Here is a 24,729-nt window from a genome sequence, read left to right on the forward strand (position 1 = left end):
GCATGGGTTTAATGTAGCTAGAACCAGTAGGTTGGTCCTCTGCGAGACGAGGGAACAGATGAGGATGTTGATCTTATCCCTGGTTCCACATCAGGACAAAAAAAACAAACATTTAACGAACATTTATGAACACAAAGCTTGCGCTAGACAGACATTAACAGCCTGTAGCATTGCTAGCTGTTCTTGTTAAGCTGTTATCACCTCCACCTGATGTGTGACCAGGGCCTGAAGTTGTACATTATTCGCTGGATTCAAATCAGGTGAAGTATTCTGTGACAGAGGGGAGTCAGAAGGAGTAGATTCCATTAATCCATGATTTATTAGATGATAAACATGAGGCAAGGTGGAAGGAGGAAGGCATTCTATGTCCCCACAGATGGAACCTCACAGTTAAGCAGTGCTCCCTAAATTCCATCAGTATGCTGACTATGCAACGAGAGGAGAAAACATGCTGGATCTTGTTTACACAAACATTCCCAGTGCGTATCGTGTGGTGCCCCGTTCCCACCGCAGCTACTCAGACCAAATCTCTGTTATGCTAATTCCAGCATACAGACCACTCATCAGATACTCTAATCCGGTTCTGAAGCAGATGAAATCCTGTGAAATTACATGTGGAGTGTTGGGTCCTGCTGCGCAGCTGAGCACAATAAATTGTGTAACCTTTTTTACTCTTGCTCGTGTCTACCAGTGTTATACTTTATTCTTTAAATCTCTCAAACCTCAGAACTTCCACAACAGCAGCATATTCAATTTCTTTTTACATTGTTGCTTCTCCCTTCAGTGAGACAGTGCATCACCTAAAAAAATAAGGTGGACTCAATGTGTAATCAGACTACTGCCCATCAATGCCTGATTCAATGCAGGACTTATATTCCAGGGAGAAAAGCATAGAGTGGTGGATCTTGTTTACACAAACATTCCCAGTGCGTATCGTGTGGTGCCCCGTTCCCAACGCGGCTACTCAGACCAGATCTCTGTTATGCTAATTATGCTATTAATTAAATAGCATACAGACCACTCATCAGATACTCTAATCCGGTTCTGAAGCAGGTGAAATCCTGGCCAGCAGGAGCCACCTCTGCTCTTCAGGACTGCTTTGAGTGCACTGACTGGAACATCTTCAGGGAGGCTGCAACCAAAGGCAAATTTGTCAACTTAAAGGAACACATGGCATCAGTGACCAGCTACATCGGCAAGTGCATTGATAACGTGACCGTCTCCAAGACCATTACCACACACTCCACACACCTAATATAATTACTGGCAGGGTGCTCAGCGCTGTTGTTCCTACATGCCTCAGGACAATCACCATCTCCCCCTCGCCGAAGAAGTCTACAGTGTCCTGCTTCAATGACTATTCAATGACTAAGTCTACAGTGTCCTGCTTCCTGCTACTATTGTCCTGTCGCACTCACACCCGCTCAACTGTGGTGGGTCTCATCAGCAAGAACAGCAAGTCAGCATACAGAGAGTAGGTGAAACAGCTAACTGCCTTGTGTAGAGCCAACAACTTGTCTCTGAATGTTGATAAAACTTGATGTTGGCTTCAGGAGTGCACAGAGTGACCACTCTTCACTGAAAATTGTTGGATCCTGTGTAGAGATCATCAAGAGACAATATTTGCTGGTGTTCATCTAGCAAATAACTCGTCACTCAACACCAGCTGCATCAGCAAGAAACAGCTGGTGTTGAGTGACGAGTTATTTGCAGTCAGTGAGATTATAGTCAGTGTATATATGTAAAAGCACAGTCCTTCTGTAAGCTCTGTTTTTCATTGTGGTGTTGTTGCTGATATCTTGAATATGGCTAATGATCGCCAAAAATTTCTGTAAAAAGCAGTGTGGTGGAAATTTCTAATCTTAAGATGTTCATAAGGCTTTGTTCTTCTATGCTTGTACCCTGTGTGCGTCATGACCGGAGACTGATGTAGTGTCGTGTACCAGTCATTCTAGATTTCATGTCCCAGGCACCCTAAATTTCAACATCTACTCCTCAATTAACCGATGAGCAACCCAGTTTTACACCCACACCTGGCTCCAGAATGTCTGGAGTCTCCACAAAGACCAGATAACCCCATGCGGCTCATTGGGGCCAGCAAACAGAACACACACACACACACACAACACAATGAGACATTCCGTTTACTAATAAAACCCAAGATAAGGTACTCTAAGGTTCTCATTTTTTTTATAACCCTTTTTGTAATGTGTTTCTTCTTTTAAGGCTTGCCTGACTTAAAATTATTTGCTCCTTAATTTCCTGACAAGGGTGTATTTTATTCATGTGTCAGAAAACAACATTGTATTTTAAAATCCGTTATACTCTATCATCATATCTTACTGATCATGGCGTGTTAATGTATACCTGTTCTAATGCTGTATGCCCCTTTAAGGTCTGATGTCAGAATGTATACGAAGCTATCGTTTACTTTTTACCCTAATGAAAGTGCATCTTGTTTATGTTTCATTTTTGTTTCTTTGCCTTTATCTTTGCCTTGATTAATGATCTATGTATGTAATGTACCGCTGCCTTCATACCGTCATTACCCTTCATGTTTAGTATCCAAATGACCACAAAATTATCGGTTACTCATTTTTCAAGCACTGGTGTATTTTATTTGAGCACGAAAGGCGCCATACCATCTTAATACACCCTGAATCAAACTTTAAAGTCATCTAAAAGTTTGATAGCTAAACCACGCCCACAGACACCTGAAACAAAGGGAGTTTTTCCCTTCAAAATCCTGACCGAAGTATTGGTCATCTTCCCAAAGATGGGTGGAGTTCGCGACCTTTAAATTGTCAGAAACACCACTAATCCGTGGTCAGACTTTTGGAACAGCTTAGAGACGACTCCATCTTCCTTCATAGAACCTCCGGCAAGCTCCACTCCAAGAAGAACGCCTGACCCCACTCTGACTGAGATTTCTCCGTTACATCCAGATTCTTGTGCCGCAAACCAATGCAAGTAGCGTGTTGGTGTTTGGGTCCTGCTGCGCAGCTGAGCACAATAAATTGTGTAACCTTTTTTTACTCTTGCTCGTGTCTACCAGTGTTATACTTTACTCTTTAAATCTCTCAAACCTCAGAACTTCCACAACAGCAGCATATTCAATTTCTTTTTACATTGTTGCTTCTCCCATCAGTGAGACAGTGCATCACCAAAAAAATCAGACTACTGCCCATCAATGCCTGATTCAATGCAGGACTTATATTCCAGGGAGAAAAGCATAGAGTGGTGTTGGCAGTTAGTATTCGCTGTAAGGAGGCAGCATACGGCTGAGGATCCATTTGCAGTGATTTATTGACAGAATACACAGGCGAAGTCAGACAGGCAATAATCAGAACAGGCAAAACACGGAAGTCAGAGGACAGGCGACAATCGGCAACGAGAAACTGGCAAAAGGCCGGGGCAGGCAGCAAACAATCAGAAAGGTCAGAATCAATAAACAGAGTCGAAACGGGAAAATCAGAAAACAGGTAAATGCTCAGTATGACTGCACTAGACAAGTCAAGAGCTCACACTGGTATAAAGTTCAAGTTCAGTTTAAATAGAGAGCGGATATGAGGAACAGGTGGCGGTGTAATCAGTGTAGGAGATGGCTGATGGGGGGTGTAGTCCGGAAGCGCGCTAATACTTCGGGGATGCGTCTCTATGCTGACGCTCGGGTGGTGTGTGTAGTTCGTTGGCTGTGACACTCGCCTTGCCCATCCACTATGTCTTGGGGAAATTGGCCAAGGTTGAAGGCCCAGGGGGATGTGGTAGCTCAGTGGCTAAGGTGTTGGACTACTGATCAGAAGGTTGTGAGTTTAAATCCCAGAGCCACCAAGCTTCCACTCCTGGGCCCCTGAACAAGGCCCTTAACCCTCAATTGCTCAGCTGTATAAATGATACAAATGTAAGTCAATCTGAATAAGGGTGTCTCCCAAATGCTATAAATGTTTACGATACTAGTGACAAAAATTTTTGTGGATGGGCCCTGAATAAGTGAGGAATAGTGTGTAATGCTTATAATCATTACATTGTGAATTATTTAGAAAAGTCAAAGTGGAGTCTAATTTTGAATCATATGTATGCCATTGCATATGTATATCATGTATAGTAAATGATTGGCAGAGGCATCTGAGGGCAGTCCTGTGATTTTTGAGATGGGCGGGCCTTCAAAACCCAAACAAGTGTGAAAGTAGGCAGGTAGACTATGATATCTGTGCATCCACTTGGCACATGGGCAAGTGAATACCCAAACTGAGAAGATAGCAGTGACTGCAGCCTGCCTGAAACCCAAGATATAAAAATGGGCAAGACATTTTTTGGGGCTGATGTTGCTTTTCTTTTCCATTTTCTCTACAGTCTGGCCTATTCAACAGTAGGCATTTAGCCGTTCTGTTTTTGAAAGGGTGCTGAAAAAATGGCTGAATAAAATGCCTGAATAAAAACGTGGAGCTCAAAAGAATTTCCACCTTTATAAAGAGTCTCCCTCCACAACCAAACAGGGCTCTTGTTAGGGATCAGCGCGGATCCATTAGGGATCAGCGCAGACTTGGTGCCATGTGCGTTTGTTGTTTGTTTCTGTCACGTGATTGCCCCGTCCACGTCTGCTCCTCCCCGGTCATCACACCTGTTTCCCATTGTGTGTGATTGTCCGTGTCGCTATATATGTGAGACGCTGACAGAATGAAGCCGCCTCGACCATGCAGACCCAGCAGGATAGCTTCAAGCTCGGACCGGCCTTTTTTTTTACCCTTCCCCTGGACTGTTCCGCCAGTCCTTCTGGTGACATCGCTCCGCATTTCTCCGGTGAGGGACGCTGCTTCACTTCCGGTTCCGTTCCGAGGAGGACGTCGCTTCACCACTTCCGCGGGGGGTGCTGCAGGCCCGAGGCGGGGGCGCCTTCCCGCCCTCCCGCCCTTTTCCTCAGCTCGCCAAGGTGCGGGTTTGACCTCAGTGCATCGGGGGAAGATGCTCGGCCCTTCAGCTCGGCGGTGGACGTCACTCGGCCCTTCGGCTCGGCTGTGGACTTCGCCCGGCCTTCAGTTCGGATACGGACGTCGCCTCGGCCCCTTAGCTCGGCTGTGGACGTCGCTCAGCCCTTTCCGGCTGCGCTGCCGTGTGCCTCTGCTCCCTCCACCTGCCTCGCCGTGTGCCTCTGCTCCCCTTGCCTACCTCGCCGTGGTCCTTGCTCTCCCCACTAGCCTCACCGTCGTCCTTGCTTCCGTCACCTGCCAATTGCCGTTCATCTCGCCCCCCCCAGACCTTGCCGGGTTTTGGCGCTTCGGGAGCCGCGCCTTAAGGGGGGGGTTCTGTTAGGGATCAGCGCGGATCCGTTAGGGATCAGCGCGGATCCGTTAGGGATCAGCGCAGACTTGGTGCCATGTGCGTTTGTTGTTTGTTTCTGTCACGTGATTGCTCCATCCACGTCTGCTCCTCCCCGGTCATCACACCTGTTTCCCATTGTGTGTGATTGTCCGCTATATATGTGAGCCGCGTTGAATTAGGCAGCGTGGCTTCATTGATTATATTGTGTATTCCCTGTGTAGCGTGGTTTATGTTTGTTTTTCTTCATGTATTAAACCCCTTTCATTTGAAGCTATCCTGCATACGGGTCTGTTCCAAGCCACCTCTGCCAGGGTCCTGACAGCTCTACTGTCCTTTTGTTCCACTCTCAGAGTAACACTAAGTGATGTTTGACATGTTATTACATGTGAAATAACTGATAATGCCAACAGTTTTATTGATATTTTGGGGGGAAAAAAAACATAAAATATTTTGTTCCTAATAATGTGCTACATGAACAGATTGTCACATCCAGGAAGGAGGGATGTGACAATCTGTCCAAAGCATTCATGCGTTTAAATTTCAGAAAGATCTTTCTTCTATCCATATAGACTGAGCTAAATACAATACATATACATAACAGAATTCCCTTTGTTTGATATCTTTTTTACAGGCAAGTTGTATGAAAATATATATCAAGTTCTATTTAATTTATTTTATTAATTTCCAATTTAGTAAGTTCCAATGCATTTATTCAATGGGTGGTCTACACCCAAAGGTATCATCTTCTAAGTTGTTTAACATATCTAGATGTAAAATTGAAAGCTCAAATTTTGATCATATGTCTAAAAAAAGCATGTGACAAAAATAAATGAATTGGTCTTACCATTTCAATACTTTTGAGGTACCTGTCATTCTGGTGGTCTGATGTGCGAATATGTTGCTTAAGGAATGATAATGAGGGGAATATCAATGTCATGAGTGCGGGACAGAACAGACCCAGATGCAGGATGGCGAAACAAACAGGGTTTAATAACAAAGGAAACACGAAACACGACACGGACTAAAGACACGACAGGACAACAGTAGATTCCACGCTGCACAAGGCAACATGGCACAGTTAAATACACAGGTTAATCACAATAGGAAACAGGTGTTTAGACAGGGAGGAGCAGATGAAGGCAGGGCAGACTAGTGACGAGGAACGTAAACAGATGCACGTGGCCAAAGTCCTGACAGTACCCCCCCTCCGGAAGCGCCAAATCCTGACAAGGTCCAGGAGGAACAAGTAACAAAGATCCTCAATAACATGTGTGCTCTGTTTCCCCTGCCTCAGCTTCCCGTGTCTCACTCGGTTAAAGCCGCCTTTCCACTGTGCACGACAAATGATGGCCGATAAAACGGAAGTCATTCATTTCCTATGGAGAGTCGCAAAGGCGCTGCGTGAGGTGCCAACCATCTGCAGATCCGTAATTTTCGGATCCGTTTTGAGCTTTGGATCCGTTAAAAAATGATAACTTGTGCAACTATACCACATCTGATATGCCGACAGGTTTTTATTAAAACGACCGGCAGATATTAGTGAGAAAAGAGTGACAAAAAAACAAGAAACAAAAAAACAAGTGAAAAGAAAAGCAATGAAGAAAATTAAGCATAATTAATTTAAGGAAAACAGAAATTGTAGCAATTAAGTTTAGTTAAGTTAAGAGAATTTCAGGTAAGTTTGTTAATTTTAGTGAAGTTTAGCTAAGTTTCATTTAAGTGTAAAGAAGCATTAAGAGTGTACAGTAGGGAGTAAGTGAACGAAAGTGAAAGTGTACGTACGAGACTAGATTCCCCCTTTTTAATTCTCCCTCAACCTCCGCATAAAGTAAAACCAGTTTAATTTTTTAACATTCTCTTTTATTACTGTATGTTTTTATACAATATTTGTCATTTATAAATACATTTACTGTACATTTTTCATATTCAAAACACAAACAAAACAACTGGAGTGGAATTTTGTGAGCTGGAATGGATTAATGGGATTTCAATTCATTTAAACGGGGAAAATTGTTTTGAGATACGAGCAATTTGAGATACTGTACACCCCGGCGATAAAACATCTTTAAAAAAATACACGCTCGAAATGCATTTTGATATAGATAATATTTATTTGTTTCCTGAGCATCTGCATCTAGCTGGTTAGGTCGTTAGTATCACTAGCCTGCTAGCCTGGTTACCACTAGCTGTCTACACCCTCTCACACCAATAATCTTTGTTGTACTTGCCCTAAAACACCATGTCGCATGTGTGTCTGCCTTTGAGTGCAGGTGAGGACATGCTCAAGTTGCATTTGGTGTAAGAGGAGCTGAAGGCCATGGAGAAGCAGATCGTGAGCAAGGTACCTGGGATCCTGAGCAAGAACACCACACCAGCTTGAGGCACTCAGTGATCCTGAAGAGGGACTACAAAACCCCAGTAGAGACGATTCGCATGATCATCGTGATTTGAAGAATCATCGTGTCTGGACCGCTTCCCAAGTACCAGCAAGGATTTGAGAGGATCAGTAGACATTTTGCCTTAAATGAATGGTTAAAAGTCATGGTGTCATGTTCAGAATCTACTCTTTATTGACAACTGGAATGTTTAGAGTTGGAGTGGAAATCCTCTCGGACAACATCTCTAAGGCACTGCAAACCATCTGAATGGCAAATTACAATTTAAAACTTAATTTTGATAGCTATCCATCATCAAACTGATACAAATGCACACATAGATTATCCTATGGCCCAACATTGATTTTCTTATAGAATTTGCAGATTTTCTTTCAGACCTGGTTAATTTTGATAAATCGTTTATTGTAGGAGATTTTAACATTCACATTGACAATATAAATTATGCTTTAGGACTCACATTTATGGACTTACTAAACTCATTTAGGCTGGGATTTGTGGATCAGCTTAGGGATGGTTTGCTTCCTATATGGAAGGATGCTCATATCAGGTAACATGGAGGGGAGTGACATCTGCTCCACTCAGACTCTTCACTGGTGTCCCACAGGGCTTAGTACTTGGTCTTCTTCTTTTCTCCCTGTATACTCACTATTGGTGAAGTTATTTCCTCACATGAGCTCTTACCAGTGTTATTCTGATGATACACAACTTATCTTCTCTTTTCCACCCTCAGATACCACAGCTTCTGATCAAATCTCAGCATGTCTGGCAGAAATATCATTATTGATGACTGCTCATCAGTTAAAGTGCAACCCTAGCAAAACTGAACTGCTGATCATTTCAGATGATTCACCCCCAGGTCATGATCTTGCAATATCCCTGAATAACAATTCGCTCTCCCCTTCAGCCACAGCTCGCATCCTTGGGGGTGTCCTTTTCCTCTCGTTGCTAATGTGACTCGCTCATGTTGGTTCCTTCTCTACAACATTAAAAGGATTCAGCCATTTTTGTCCACACAGGCTGCTCAGGTACTTGTTAAATATCTTGTCATTTCAAGACTGGGAGCTGGATCAGTAGCAACACACTGCTGGAAAGTCTACCTATGAACGCAATTCGTCCTCTGCAAATGATCCAAAATTTTCAACCTAAGTTCTCGCATACCACCCCGCTGCTGTGATCCTTTCACTGGCTTCAAAACACTGATGCTAGCGTACAAAGTCAAAAAAAGATCGGCTCCCTCTTACCTCAAAGCACTCATCACTCCTCGCACTGCACCCACACCCTCACTTCTATCTTTTATATAGTTGAGCACTGCTCAACTGGTTCCACCATCTCTCTGGGTAAGAGGCAAGTATACAACAAGACTATTTTCTGTTCTGGGACAATGGTGGTGGAATGAACTTCCTCTAGGGGTCCGGACAGCTGAGTAACAGGCTATTTTCAAATGATGGTTGAAGACCTACTTATTCATGAAACACTTCAGCTAGCACTTCCTTCCTTGGTTGTTGCATATATGTTTATAAAAAAACAATAAATAAATAGATAGATAGATAGATAGATAGATAGATAGATAGATAGATAGATAGATAGATAGATAGATAGATAGATAGATAGATAGATAGATAGATAAATAAATAAACCTTGAACAATGTTTTAGACTCATGGTATCTTAAGCATGTAACTTAGTGACCCAGAGATTCCAATGATAGAGACTTAAGCACTTCTGTACGTTGCTATGGATAAAGGCGTCTGCCAAATGCTATAAATGTAAATGTAAATGTTAAACAAAACATCACTAGATCAGTGAAACGAGAAACAACATGTGATATGGGACGTGTTACCTCCAGTATTCGTACAGTCAGCACTGACACTCCTCAGGGATGTGCCCTCTTCCCACTGCTATTCTCCCTCTATGCTAATGACTGCACTTCAAGTAACCCAACTGTAAAACTCCTGAAATTTGCAGATGATACTACACTCATCAGTATACAGTATTTGAATTCTCTAACAACAACATCTTAATATTCATACCCTGTAACTAATGTTTTGATAGAAAAGTGTCAATGACAAAACAAACAAACAAACAAACAAACAAATAAATAATAAGAAAAAATTAAACAATTCATAAATGGGTTCCATTCCAACTTTCTGCTCGCTTACGGCCATTCCACTCTGAGAATGCCCGATCTCATCTGATCTCGGAAGCAGAGTCAGGCCTGGTTAGTACTTGGATAGGTGACTGCCTGGGAATACCAGGTGCTGTAAGCTTTTGACATAGGCATTCATTTACTTTACTATTTGAATTCTCTAACAACAACATCTTAATATACATACCCTGTAGCTAATGTTTTGATAGAAAACAACAAAAAAAAGAAAAAAGAAAAGAGAAAAAAGAAAAATACAAACAATTTATAAATGGGTTCCATTCCAACTTTCCTCTCGCTTACGGCCATTCCACTCTGAGAATGCCCGATCTTGTCTGATCACGGAAGCTAAACAGAGTCGGGCCTGGTTAGTACTTGTATTTCATCTCAGGTGTTTTCAGCTATAGTTTTAATGTATCAGACACTTCCATTCATTCAGCATTCCAGCTTTCACAGGGCACAGAGACACATCATGCAGCCACTGTGAGCCAATACACAAATTCAATGGGGCCACTAGATTTACTAACCCTGCGCAAATTTGAGTAAATTCCCTGGACCTCACACCTACTAGCACCCCTACAGCTCCATTGTTCTCCTGCTTTTGTTGTGCAAACACCCCCATCACCTGTGAGGCCTGGCACATTTGCATTTGTTCACTCAGAGTAGCTCAGATCCAAGGCAGGCCAAACCTCTGTGTGTGACATAGAAACCTTCAGAAATGCCTCTACACAAAATAGTCTGTTTTATTTATAAAAAATTGTGTGCTAAGGTTTCTCATGGCCATAGTACATATGATATTTATATAACCCTTGTGCAGACCTGGGGTCTATTTGACTCATCTGGAAAGTTTATTGTGTCATAACTTGGGTTTCCTTCCACATATTTGCCTGAAATTTACCAGGATTGTTCCAAATTATGAACAAATTATTTTCTCTATTTTCGTTGAACTATGTGTTCATAAAATAAATACTTTCCTCCTCAAGTCCTCCCGAGTCAATTTGACACGGCCACATTTAGTGGGGCAATAGGTCACACTTTTGATATGCCTTTGCCTAGTAGAGGGCAGAATATGATCTACTGAAATGATGCTACACACACACGCACACACACAAACACTGTTCAAAGCATTGGACATTGCATTTCAGACAGAACAAAAGCTATACATTTGTAAACATTTCACACACACATACACACACACACACACACCCACACGCAGGGCTGATACACCCACACGCTGGCTTGTCTATTGTATCAATGACATCTACAATGTAGTGATGGGAACTATTCACTATTCACTGAGCCACATCTTTCTACAATACATGTAGAAAGTCACAGTGCTGGGAAACGAATCTTGACTTAAAATCAAGACAAATGAAAGTAACTTTTATTTGAGCATTGTTTTTAAACCAAAAATGAACATAACAGCCAACCACAATATAATATTGACAATATGAACACATGTATATTTATAAGTGGGTCGCCACAGCGCACATGTGATGTGTCTTTACATCGTCACAATACACACTATGCACATGACACGATGTACAGAAATACAAACATTTATAGGTAGTAATGAAGAAGGTGCATATGTGGGCATCTACACAGTATATGAGGGACATAGTATCACAGTGTGGTCCCTGCGAATGGTCCCTGCGAACCGCTTTGACACGTTGCACTTACAGTAGCAAACATCTCTGTCCAACAAACCTCAGTTTCTGGTTCTCGCATGTGCTGCTTTCAGCATTTTTGTGCAAAGTGCTCATGAGAATAAAGTTTTTCCCTTATTGGGGTAGTAAGACATTATTGTTGTTACTGGCTGTTCTGAACAGTACTGTATGTGAAGACAAACATGGACTTTCTCTTTAGAAGCTCCTGGACCAGGTTGTAGTTTGTGAACAAATTGTTACAGGTTATGTTGTTCCAATCAAAAGTCATAACAAAACTGCATTTTTGCACCTTATAGATGATGTCAAGACAATATAGGAGAGTGTGAGACGTAAATATGTCTCATAGCCGCAAACAAAAAAGTCCTACAGTATATGACATTTAACCCTACAGTACTCTAACCCTACGACTGGGAGGGTTGCAACTGTGTGATGTTCACCAATTTTATTTTACATGTTGAGGAAGTTTTAAGCAGAAAAAATACTTTTAACTATTTTTTTAATTTTTTAAAAACTTGTAGGTCAATTTGACCTGCAACACACTGTAATGAGAGGGTTAAAGTCTAAACAAGTCCTAGATGCATGTCCTGAAAATATCTTGTCCTCGGTTCAAATCACGCTCTTGGCATACAGTATATTTGTCTTAGTTTTCATTTTGGTAAGTAAAAACGCATCACATTTTTAAGAATGCTTGATGGTAATAAATTATCCAAAATCATTCTTTTTAAATTTAAGCATAATATGTCTGTGAAGATTCTCAGTCATTCAGGTGAAGTTTTCTGAAAGTTGTTCTCAAGGCACATCATTCTCCCAGAAGACAGAACAGTAGAAGGAGGATCGTGAGAACATTGCTGATAACACCCAGCTCAGCTCCCCTAGTAAGCATAACAAAGGGGTGTTATCTCCATCACATCTCACAGACAGATACTGTAGGTCAATCTGCAAACTCTGGTATTCACCTCCTGCAAATCTGAGGATTCTTATTAAAACTGATGTCTCTAATAGTGCAGTGTTGTTACGCTTGGTGATGCCTGTTTTAATATATATATATAATAAAAACTGAATTTAAACCCACAGTGTCACCAAATACAACATCCATCTGTCTGTCTTTAACTCTCCTTCCTACTATCTTTCTGCTGGACAGGTACAGGTGAAAGAGAAACTGCTTCTATGCTCTTAAAAAATGTTGTCTCTGACCTGTAAAGTCAGGGTCAGAAAGTGTTTGTGAGCAAAGCCCCATCTTCTGGTTGTGCCCTGGAATTGCATTACAACAGCTAAAAATGGGGGTGGCTACATTAGAATATTCACATGTCCTTGATTGCCTGTAGAGAGGGGGGCTCATGACAACCGCCTGATAAATGTGTTATGATTGCCTGACTAGCGTCTGTCAGGCGCAGGAAAAGAACAATTTTGAGCATCTGTATATACCGATTAGGAATAAAATTATGACCAATGGCGGGTGAAGTGAATAACACTGATTATCTTATCTTCATGTCACCTGTTAGTGGGCAACAAATTAATTTTGTCCTCAAAGTTGATGTGTTGAAGCAGGAAAAGCAGGCAAGCCTAAGGACTTGAGTGAGTCTGACAACGGCAAATTGTTATGGCTAGATTAATGAGTCAGAGTAACCTCCAAAACTGCAGCTCTCGTGGGGTTTTCCCAGTCTGCATTGGTTAGTATATATCAGAATGGTCCAAGGAAGGGACAGTGGTGAAACAGTGACAGGTTATGGGTGGCCAAGGTTCACTGATGCACTTGAGGAATGTAAGCTGGCTTGTGTGGTCTGATTTAACACTGAGCCACTGTAGTGGAAATTGGTGAAGAATTTTATGCTGGCTCTGATGGTAAGTTGTCAGAATACACAGTGCATCCAAACGTGGCCTCCAATTTCCCCAGATCTCAAACCAATTGAGCATCTGTTGGATGTTATCAACAAAATATTTCAGTCCATGGAGGCCCCACTTCGCCACTCGCTGCAAACATCTTGATGCCAAATACCACAGTACACCTTCAGGGGTCTAGTAGAGTCCATGCCTTGTCAGGGCTGTTTTGGCAGCAAAAAAGGGACCAACACAATATAACAAATGTGGTCATAATGTTATGCCTGATACACACACACACACACACACACACACACACACACACACACACACACACACACACATATATATATATATATATATAGCACATATATATATATATAGCACATATAACCGACAAATGCATTGGGTGCATGTGCAAACTTTTTGCTGCACTAAGGCAATCCAATCCATGCTGATTCAGCTTGGGCTATAGAAATCCCCAAACAGAGGGAAAGTTCATAATTGAAGAATGCAGGATTAAAAACACATGTATGCTTACAGATAACTAAGAGACTCTAAATGAATAAAAATAGCTCTGTGCTTCATTTTTGAAACCTAAAAACTCACAGAGAGCCAGTGAAAGTTTAATTTTGTTTAATTCTAATTCAAAGCTTTTGTTCAATTTCATTGATATCATTTATCAAACTGGAAAATGGAAGCCTAAGACACGTTCACACAAAAGTATTGTTGCAACACCACCATATTGTATCATATTATTTCATATCCAATAAAGATGTAATTTTGTATATTATTACTCTATAAGTTTTTCTTTCTTTCTTTCTTTTTTTTTTTTTGCTTTTTTAGATGTGTATGCTTTTTTTTTTTTTTTTTTTTACACAATTCAGTTTGTTATGTGATGAAGTATTAAGATAATGCAATATAATTATATATGTATTTACCTGTTGGTCAGAAGACTCTGTATTTGAAAGAATGTACTGGAGAAGGCCCAACACTTTATATGCTGCTGGTAAAGCTCTGTATCCATTCAGCATGTAGAGAACCCACAGACCCTGCAGACAACAACCATGAGTAAACAATAATATATTGTGTGACTTTACTGCTTTAAATGTATTTACATTATTGCCAGGACACAGAGAAACTTTTTATTGAACAAAAGACATATTAGAACTATTTTTGTTTTAAAAAAGCAAATATTTAGGGCTGATATTCCAATATCAAGTTAGATGCCCTTATTAAATAATATCACTGTGGAAGTGGAGGCATGGCTAGGTGCAGAACAAGGAGCAAGCTGTAAGGATTATGCAGCTGTGGTTATTTGATAATAATGATGTGCTCTGTGAATGCAGAAGGGGATTTAATGTAGGAAAGGGAGCTGAGCTTAGAGAGCAGAACACACTGTGAACTGGGACTGGGACTGAAGCAGGGCCAGTGACTAGCCATCCCAAAAGTGCCACTGTGGCCATTAATGCCTAGGGCTTGCTGACTATTATTGCATGTTTGGACATCACCAAACCTTTTACTAATCTCATTCAATTAAAAAGAGCACCTGTCCTGTTCCAGTGGATGGAGTCATGCCAATAGGATTTCCTGTGACTTCTCTGTCCCATTTATTTTGTGGACTGTCACATTGGAGAGGGGCTGGGGCCATGTAATCCCAAGTGGTGGAAGAGGAGGAGTGCATCTCCATTATGGATGGAAGTGAAGGAATGGCCAAGTGCTGGTTTGTGAATGAGGTGTAATTGAAGCCCAGGTTTCTTTGACAGTGGCCTTCAGCTCATCTGTATTTTTTGGTCTTTTCTTTATCATTTTCCTCTTTGGTGAGTTTGCTGGCCTGTCAAGCACACCAACACCTTGGTCATTTAACCAACTTCTGGTGCTTTTGTCAGTGTGGGCAGCTGCCAAATACTGCTGAAAAAATTTGATCAGCCGATGGAAGCATGGAGTGCTCTAAAATTATTTGTCACGGGTACAGTGATGTTGGTTTTCAAAAACACAGTGGACCAGTACCAGCAGATGACATTGCACCCCAAATTATCACAGACTGTGGGAACTTAACACTGGACTTCAAGCAACTTGTGCTATGAGCTTCTCCAATCTTACTCCAGACTCTAGGACCTTGGACTCCAAATGAAATACAAAACCTGCTCTCATCTGAAAAGAGGAATTTAGACCATTGGGCAACAGTCCAGTTATTCTTCTATATTAGCCCAGCTAAGATACCTCTGACATTGATGCTAAGATGGAAGCAAATGAGTGTTAAGGGCCTTGCTCAGGGACACAGCAGTGGCAGCTTGGTGAATCTGGGATTTGAACTCATTACCTTCTGATCAGTAGTTCAACACCTTAACCACTAGGCTGCCACATCCTGAAACCTTGAGAGGAATCAGACTTGGAAGGGAATCCATCCTCATATGGGTGACACTGGACAGTAAATAATGTCCTTCCTACAACAGTTTGTAGTTGAGTGAGCTAATGGCTCATTCCAATATAAAAGTTCACCTTCCTGCCGAAGTCTGGATGACAACATTGAAGGCAATTGTTTAGAGCTGATTGGTTGCACGGTTGTATATAGCATTGTCTTAAATAATTGTTATATAGTAGATATTGTTACTGTATATGCCAGCAGTAATAGGGATGTGACTGCCATGTTTATTGGGGAGTGGGTTTTCTTTTGTCCCTGTTAATAGTGAAGTAGATAAGGGAAAGCAGTTGTCTTTTTCTTTGTTTTGTTTTGTAATTCCTAATTCCTAAATTTATAAAGATGGGGAAAAAATGTTTGCAGACTCACTGTAACTTGAGAGAGAGTATACAGAAGAAGATATTCTACAGCTGTAATGCTTGCTCTCCACATTCTCTTCCAAAGAGATGTGCGCAGAGGGTTAGGTGTAAGTGAGCCTTCAGTCTCTTCTTCTGTTAGCATGTCTTGCTCATCAGGAAGCTCTGCCATGCTGCACTTCATCCAATTTCCTGTAAGAAATGTATAGTCAATTATAACAGCTTAACAAATAAACAAAAAATGCATTCTACTTTATTGCTCACAGTATGAAAGTCTTCTTTGTAAATTGATCTAAAGTTCTATGTATATGTGAAACAGTATCATATGAGCTTGTAAGTTGAGTTGGCATGTTTAGTTTTTAACCTTTTAGTTTATAAGCATACTGATTTATTTCAGGACACAAAAGTCAGATAGGAAGCAAGTACAGGTTTATTAGGAAGAGCAGAAAATCCAAATACTTGGTAATGGTACTGTCAAAAAACACACACAGGTCAGGTGAACTACAGACAGCCAAGCCATGAAAATCCCTCCCCTATGCTTGACTGATGGTTTGGAAGCTCCTGAACCCATTGTGGGGCAGGTCTTACAGTACCTTCTGCAGGCCAGCCTCCATCAGCATAAAACTGACCCAGAAGCTGGCCAAGAGCACCACAGAGGAATTACTGGAGCTCCGGCGGTGGCCCCCCGCCACAACAATCCCTCTCCCTGATCCCAGCCGCGACGCTCAATGCAGACTCACTAAACTCAGCGCCGAAGATGACGTGGAGGCGTTCCTGGACATCTTTGAGTGGACCACGGACCAGGAGGGCTGGTTTAAGCGGGACTTTGCCAACGCCCTGGCTCCATTGCTCAGCGGAGATGCCCAACTGGCATATTATGTATGTGCTTGATCCAGACTATGAGACAGTAAAGGAAGAGATTGTTGTCCGCTGTGGTCAATCATCCATGACTGTAACCGTTGATTTTCACTGATGGTGGTATGATCCAACCAGCAACTCCTGTCCAGAGATGGACGAGCTTCTGCGCATTATCAGGTGGTGGTATGCCCAGCTTACTGCCAAGGAGGTCGCTGAGAGAGTGGCCATGGACCGGTTCCTGCGGGCACTACCAGCTGAGGAGTGGAAGGTGGTAGGGCTGAAGGGCCCAGAAAATGCCAAAGACTCCCTGAGCACCCTGGAATGTGCCATGGCCACCCTAGAAATCGGCCAGGAGGCACAAAGAGACTTCCGGCCCAGTCCCCGCCACCCCCAGACCCAACGACAACAAGAGCCTGAACTGGTTGGGGAGAGGAGGAAATTGCATAGCCACACCTTCCATAGCAGCCCATGCCCACCCTCACTGGCAGGACACCCATTAGAGAGGTTTTGGAAGGATACAAAAGGAGGATGACCGGCTGAAGCACTGCGGGGCCAGGTCCTGCAAGTGGAAGGACTGAACACGGATCCCAACCAGCTGCTAACCCTGTCATACTTCGTGGTGAGGAATGGACTTCTTTACTTCCACATAGACAGGAAAGGAGAACCCTGTGACCTACTGGTGGTGCCATGCCAGCATACTCCACTCCTTCTCCATCTAGCCCAGATGCACCCCTTTAGGGGCCATCTCAGACCCAAAAACATGCTGAAGAAGCTGCAGGATCAATTTACGTGGACGTAAATGCAGAGATCCTGCAATTTTGCAGGGCCTGCGCCCCATGCCAGCGGACTTCCCCCTAGAAGCCAGCGTCGGCCCCCTTATTCTCCTTCCTATTATTGGCTTCCCATTCAAGAGGATAGGCATGGATCTCATCAGGCTGCCACAGAAGTCTGCCCGAGGTTACGAATACATCCAGGTGACTATGCCCTGAGGCAGTTCCACTTTGGAAGGCCACCTCCCAGAATATTGCCAGGGAGCTTCTCAGGAGAGACGGGATCCAAAAGGACATCCTCAGCAATCGAGGTACGCCATTCATGTCAAAACTAATTGTGGATCTGTGTCGGCTTCTAAAAAGGTGGTACACCGGAGGACGTCCATCTACCACCCCCAGACAGATGGACTTGTAGATTGATTTAACCAGACCCTGAAGTGGATACTATGAAAGGTGGTAAAAAAGGAAGGGTGGAACTTGGACCTCCTCCTTCCTTACATTATTTTTCGCTGTCTGTGAAACACCCCAGGTGTCCACCGACTTCACGCCATTTGTACTCCTATTCGGACGGCCGATTCAATTGGCCTGCCCAGCCTAGGGAAATTCACCCTGAGAACCAAGTAATGCTACTTGTAAACAGTCCTCGAGAGAGTGGGACCTGTAACTTATTGGTTGCAACAACCAGGTAAGTGCAAATACACTCAATTTATACCACATCAACATTTTTAAAAAATGGATTCTCCCACCAGCTGTGGTGTCTATGTTTGCTTCCCTCCGCACAGATCCACAAGAGCATGCCCTTGTAAGACTGGGAAATGATCTCACACCAGCCCAGCAGCACAACATCACATAGCTCCTGGAACAGTTCGCGGATGTCTTCTCATCCTGTCCAGAATGTACAGTGCTGGTGCACCATGGGATCCAAGACCCCACCTGGGATGGTGGTCCGACAGCAGCCATACAGGGTCCCGGGAGCCCGCCTTCACACTATCGAGGAGGAAGTGGAATGAATGTTGAAGGAAGGGATTATTGAGGAGTCTGCCAGCCCTTGATCCAGCCCCATTGTGGGGGTGCCTAACCCGGACGGGTCCATTCACTTCTGCAACAACTTCCGGAGGCTCAACCAGATCTCGAATTTCGACATCTATTCCCTCCCCCAGTGGACAACCTGGTGGAGCACCTGGGGAAGGCCTGGTTCATTTCCACCCTAGAACCGACAAAGGGCTATTGGCAGGTGGCCTTTGCACTGGAGGCGAAACTGAAGACGGCGTTCAGCATCGCCAACGGCCACTGGCAGTAAGTATCGGGTTCTTCCTTTTGGCATACACGGGGTGCCACCTTCCAGCGCCTCATGGACATCATCCTCCAACCCCTCCATGCTTTTGCTGCCGCCTACCTAGACCACTAGGTAGTTTACTCTTCCACCTGTTCCGACCACCTGTTCCATCTCCCTCCGGGCAGCTGGCCTTACAGCAAATCCCCATAAGTGCCACCTGGGGCTGTCTGAAGCCCAGTAACTGGGATATTGCATCAGTTGGGTGCTAATGAAGCCACAAGAAAAAAGTTCCATGAGAAATGATTTCCATGAGAAAATACCCCCAACCCACTACAAAGAAACAGGTATGGGCCTTTTTTGGCGAGCTATTACAGATGTTTTGTGCCTAATTTCTCCTCTTTAGCTGCCCCCCTCTGCTCTGGATGGCCAAGGCAACACATGTTGCTGGATTACAAGGGAAATATTCTGATGTGTTTTTTCTCCTGTACCCAGTTGCATGGACTTCATCCAACAGCACACTGACACACCTCCTAGATTGGTTGTATGCATTGGCCTATACTGGTTACCTGACCAAAAAAAAATGTGGACATGGAAGTAATAAGATCTTGGTTTCAGCCTTTTTTGTGTAGATGACAATGGACTTCAGTGTATATCGTATGGCACATCGATGAACTGCTCAAGTAGTTAGCTATTGCTAGCGTTTATTCGAAACTGGACTGAATAACCTGGAATGGAGATTTTCACTCAGACATTTAAAAAATACTCTGCCAACACAATGTATATGCACTGGTTAAATTGGCAAGACACAGACACACACACATGCACACACCGCAGAGTTTGAACTTGACTTTGATGGAGCAATACCTGCAATTCCAGGACTGACCTTTCTCTTGATGACCATCCAAATAACCCAGTTCACCAAAACGTTCTATGCCCCCGATCCCTCCAGATCTACTTCTTTCCCTCCATATATATATATACTGTATATATAAAGTTTTACAACACAAATATGACTTCAGACTAAAAACTAAACACTTCCCTGCTAAAAAAAACAGCATTGCTGGTCCAGCATAAGGTATGTTTTGCATGCTGGGACCAGCTTGGGATGGTGGTATGCTCTTCCAGCATCAGGTGCTGGTTGCTGGTATGCTGGCCAACCAGCATGGGATGCTGGTATGCTGGTACAGCATTAGGTGCTGGTTGCTGGTGTGCTGGCCGACCAGCCTGGGATGCTGGTGTGCTGGCCGAACAGCCTGGGATACTGGTATTTGGGCCGAACAGCCTGGGATGCTGGTGTGCTGGTCAACATACAGTATGTTGTCTTATGTTGGATGCTAGTATAATCCCAGCAAGACCACAACAAAACCCATTTGTTACATATCACATTTCTTAGTGCATATTCATAGTTAAATAAAGACCAAGACAATTTTCTAGAGAATTGCAATTCACATTTTAATAAAGAAAAACATTCTGGATATTCCTATCATTTACATTCCTGCTGAAAAATCCAGCATAAACCAGCATGGAATTCATGCTGGTCCAGGTTGTTTTTTACTGGTTCATGCTGGTATAGTGCTGGTATAATGTTGGTCAGTGCTGGTATAGTGCTGGTATAGATGGTTGGCCAGCATAGTCATGGTGTTATCAAGCAAAACGGGGCAGGTGTAGCCGGTTAACTACATTTACCTTTGTGAACCTAGTTGCTTTAAAGGTTGCATAGCAACTCTGCTGTTGGGTAATATCTCTTCACATTACCGCTTTACTAAAAAAAAAAACTTAACTACTTCTTAATTGAGACAAATGGAATATATATATATATATATATATATATATATATATATATATATATATATATATATATATATATATATATATATATATATATACACACAGTATCTTCTAGCATCTTTCAAAAATCATCATTCTGTATGATTTATATGCTGCTTCCTTCATGGAGCCCAGGAAGTCAACATTTGTTGGTATGACTATATTTAATTTGTGGAGACACTTTAATCCCTAACGAACAATTTTTAAATGTTTTTATTCTTTGTTATTCAAAGCTTTTTGAGCTTTGTTATTTCAGTTCTTTATTCAAAAGAGGGATCAAAAGAAATAACACAGTTATAATTAAATATATTCTAATATATTGTGTTTTAATCTTATATTAATGTGTTACATAGAAACATACACAAGCAAAAATAAAGGTTGTTCCCATAAAGTTCATTCCAGAAAGATCATACTGGTTAAACAGCTACACCAGCCCCGTTTTGCTTGATAACACCATGACTATGCTGGCCACCCAGCTATACCACACTATACCAGCACTGACCATCATTATACCAGCATGAACCAGTAAAAACCAGCCTGTACCAGCATGGAATTCATGCTGGTTTATGCTGGATTTTTCAGCAGGGTTACTACTGTACAAAGCATAACTTTCAGTAGCAGATGGCTCTGTCCTCTGCTGTAGCCATTACTATTCAAGATTTAAAAAAAAGAGCTTGCACCATTTGCTCAACCACAAATCTGCTCAGGTGTTTTGTTTCAAAATTTATCAGTGCTGTATAGTTAGATAGTATTACTTTATAATCAATGCAAATTTAATTTCACTGAAGACTTCAGCAAAACTTTAGATTTGTATGCCTATATTGATCAAAAGTTACAGAAAATGTATTGGTACCTCAAGTTGTGAAGTGGGAGAGTGCAAATTTTACAGCAGGGGCAAAGCTTTTTCAAAGTCCTGCAGTTATTAAACAGGCTTCCAATTAGTGTTTGGGATTCAGACACAGTCTCCATGTTTAAGTCTAGTCTGTAAACACAATTGTTTAGTCAAGCATTTTGTGTTTCTTCTTCGAGATTCATGAAGATTTGTATTTAAATACATTTTCATATGTAAAACAGCAGATCTGGATGGTTTATTATCATAGAGCATAGGCTTTGTGCCTCAGGAAGCACTCATGCCTGTGTCACCTCTTGGCTCTCCCTATTATTTATGCTGTCATAGCTAGTTTTGCCAGAGTCTGTTGTCATTAACCAATAAATGAACACAAGCATACAAAATATGAGCCCAAGATGGCACTCCTCTGTGTACATCATAGACCTCACTCGTTTTTGTATGTCATGTTAGATCAACTGTATAAGAAAACTTTAAGTATGACCACGAGACATTAATACAAATAAAACAGTAATCAGAAGATACCTTTTGACCTTAGTGTGATTCACTTTGCATTGTTGGTTCAACATCAGACCTTGCACCAATAGGGACTTTCCTCCCTCATATAGAAATCCACAGACAAACCCATAAAATCTGAAGGCTGCATGGATTTTAGAACCAGGCATTATACTGAGGAGCAAGCTTTCTTCGTAAAATTCCTGGTGTAGTAAGGTTAGGTTATTTCTAAGTCCTGCTCTGAGGATGTGAAATACTTTACCTTAATGTGCAGACTGTTTTATGAATGAATTATTGTGAGTGTTGTGTCAATCCTACCTTCTACTAAGGAGGAGGCTACACTAAAAGCACTGCACAATATGATCAATGAGCATGAAAACACATATCCTGTTGCTGCTTCCATCATCCTGGGAGATTTTCATCACAAGTTTTGACTTTTTTTTACCAGAGGAATCTCTGAATCACGGTTGCGGTAACATCAGAAATGCATACACAGCTGAACCCAAACCCCACTTAATGATGGATTTGCAAGCCTGCTAAAGCCAAAATACTACATGAGGCTGAAGGCTAACCCAGTCACAATAAAAACTGTTAATACTTGGGAAAAAGACTGCAGCTTTCAGGCTGTAGAAAGCAAATTGTCTGTCAGTATTTTCTGATAACAGGCTGCATTCATATTGCCATCAATTTTTGCTAACCTCCATGCTTTACAGTGGGGATGCTGTACTTTTCAGCATAGGCCTTGTTGGCTCCTCTCCAGCATTTTTAATCTTTGGAGCTATAAAGTTCAATTTTGGTCTCATTACTCCAAAGGACTCTGCTCTAGAAGCTCTGAGGCTTGTCTAGATGCTGTCTGGCATACTAAAGGTGGGCCTTTTTGTGGCATGGGCACAGTAAGGGCTTTCTCCTGGCAACTCAACCATGCAGGTCATTTGTGTTCAAGTACCTCCTTATTCTACCACAACACCATTTTTTTTCTAAGAACAGCCTGTATTTCTCTGAAAAATGTCTATGGGTTTATCTTTTCTTCTGGCAGAAGTGGGTGAATTCTTTCTTGGTCTACCTGACTGTGGGTTAGTATCAACAGAGCCTCTTATTTTCCACCTCTTAATCGGAGTTTGAACAGTACTGGCTGGCATGTTCAAGTGTTGAGATCATTTTTCTGCTTTATAAAGTTCAACTTCTGCTTTATAAAATTCAACGTTCAACAGGTCCATTGGCAGTTTCCAGAATCTAAGGATTCTAAGGAAATACCAAAGTTAAATATAGATATGCACAGGAAACTCAGGACAATAGATGATGCTTACACATCAGGGGATAAGGAGGAGTATAAGAGGCCAAAAAGCTGGTGGTAAAGATAATGGATCCTGGGGTCCAAACCCCCACCTCCATCTGGATCTTGGACTTTCAGACTGACAGACCACAGGTGAAGAGGTGGGAGGCTCTGCTCTGTTGTGCTCAAAGTAACACCACACTTCAGTTGCCTCATAGCAGAACTTTTCACCCTGAACACCTAAGACTGTGTCTCCAACCAGGACAACACTGTCATCATCACCTACAGTATGCAGATGACATATCCATCCTGGGCCTCATCAGGGTACAGGGAACTGATTGACAAGTTTCTTGTCTATGGAGAGAAAAATGACCTCCTCCTCAACATAGACAAGAATAAGGAAAAAAAAACATTTTGTCATCAAGGCTACTGAGGTGGAAAGCGTGACAACAACCCTGAGCTGAGCCAAAAACAATGCTGCTAGTTCACCACCCTCTTGTCTAAGTTTATAAGCGAGAGCATCCATACACATGGCATCACTGTATGATTTTGGAACAACATCCAGGCATAGAAGTCATTCCAAAGAGTCATCAAAATACAGAGACCTGCTTTATAAGCAGTGTACATATATATTTATTTTATATTATACTGTACTTCATTAGATCATTTCTGTACTTTTTATATTGTGTGTCCAGCATTACAAATCTCATTTTTATTATTATTTGTTTTCAATATTACTATTTGTCTTAGTCTTTAACTTGTTTATTGCTGACTGTAGCAGTGGCATATGCCCTCTGATATGCCCTCTGTTATGCTAAAACCAGCATACAGACCATTCGTCAAATGCTCTAAACCGGTTCCAAAGCAGGTGAAATCCTGGCCAGCAGAAGCCACCTCTGCTCTTTAGGACTGCTTTGAATGCACTGACTGGAACATCTTCAGGGGGGCTGCAACCAACGGCAATTCCGTCTACTTGGAGGATTACATAGCATCGGTGATCAGCTACATTGGCAAGTGCATTGATGATGTGACTGTTTCCAATACTATCACCACACACTCCAAACAAAAGCCATGGATAATTGCTAAAATGTGTGTGCTGCTAGAGACCAGAGACAAGAGACCTGGCCTTCCGAGCAGGGGAAAGGGCAGCCCTAAGAACAGCAAAGGCCAAACTGTCCTGAGCCATCAGAGAAGCAAAGCACGCACATGCCCAAGCCAGGTAATAAAATGCTGCTAGGAGATTCCAGCCACAGCCACTTGAAGG

General features: G+C 42.3%; 1 protein-coding gene and 1 pseudogene across 2 annotated transcripts in view; one reads left to right on the top strand and one right to left on the bottom strand.

The window, feature by feature from the left end:
* Positions 1–24,729, bottom strand: part of ptpn5 (protein tyrosine phosphatase non-receptor type 5) — a 120,571-nt gene that overhangs the window by 45,308 nt on the left and 50,534 nt on the right. For both annotated transcript variants that reach the window (XR_007144710.1, XM_047822535.1), the window contains exons 2-3: positions 16,133–16,311; positions 14,283–14,393 (exon numbers count right to left, since the gene is read on the bottom strand). Coding sequence is in view for 1 of the 2 variants with exons in the window: in XM_047822535.1 (XP_047678491.1) it covers positions 14,283–14,393; positions 16,133–16,303 (282 nt within the window). In the remaining variant the exon portion in view is untranslated. The remainder of the gene's footprint in view (positions 1–14,282; positions 14,394–16,132; positions 16,312–24,729) is intronic.
* Positions 9,867–9,980, top strand: LOC125139063 (annotated as a pseudogene).

Source organism: Tachysurus fulvidraco, chromosome 1 (genome assembly GCF_022655615.1).
Source record: "Tachysurus fulvidraco isolate hzauxx_2018 chromosome 1, HZAU_PFXX_2.0, whole genome shotgun sequence".
Taxonomy (NCBI): Eukaryota; Metazoa; Chordata; class Actinopteri; order Siluriformes; family Bagridae; genus Tachysurus; species Tachysurus fulvidraco.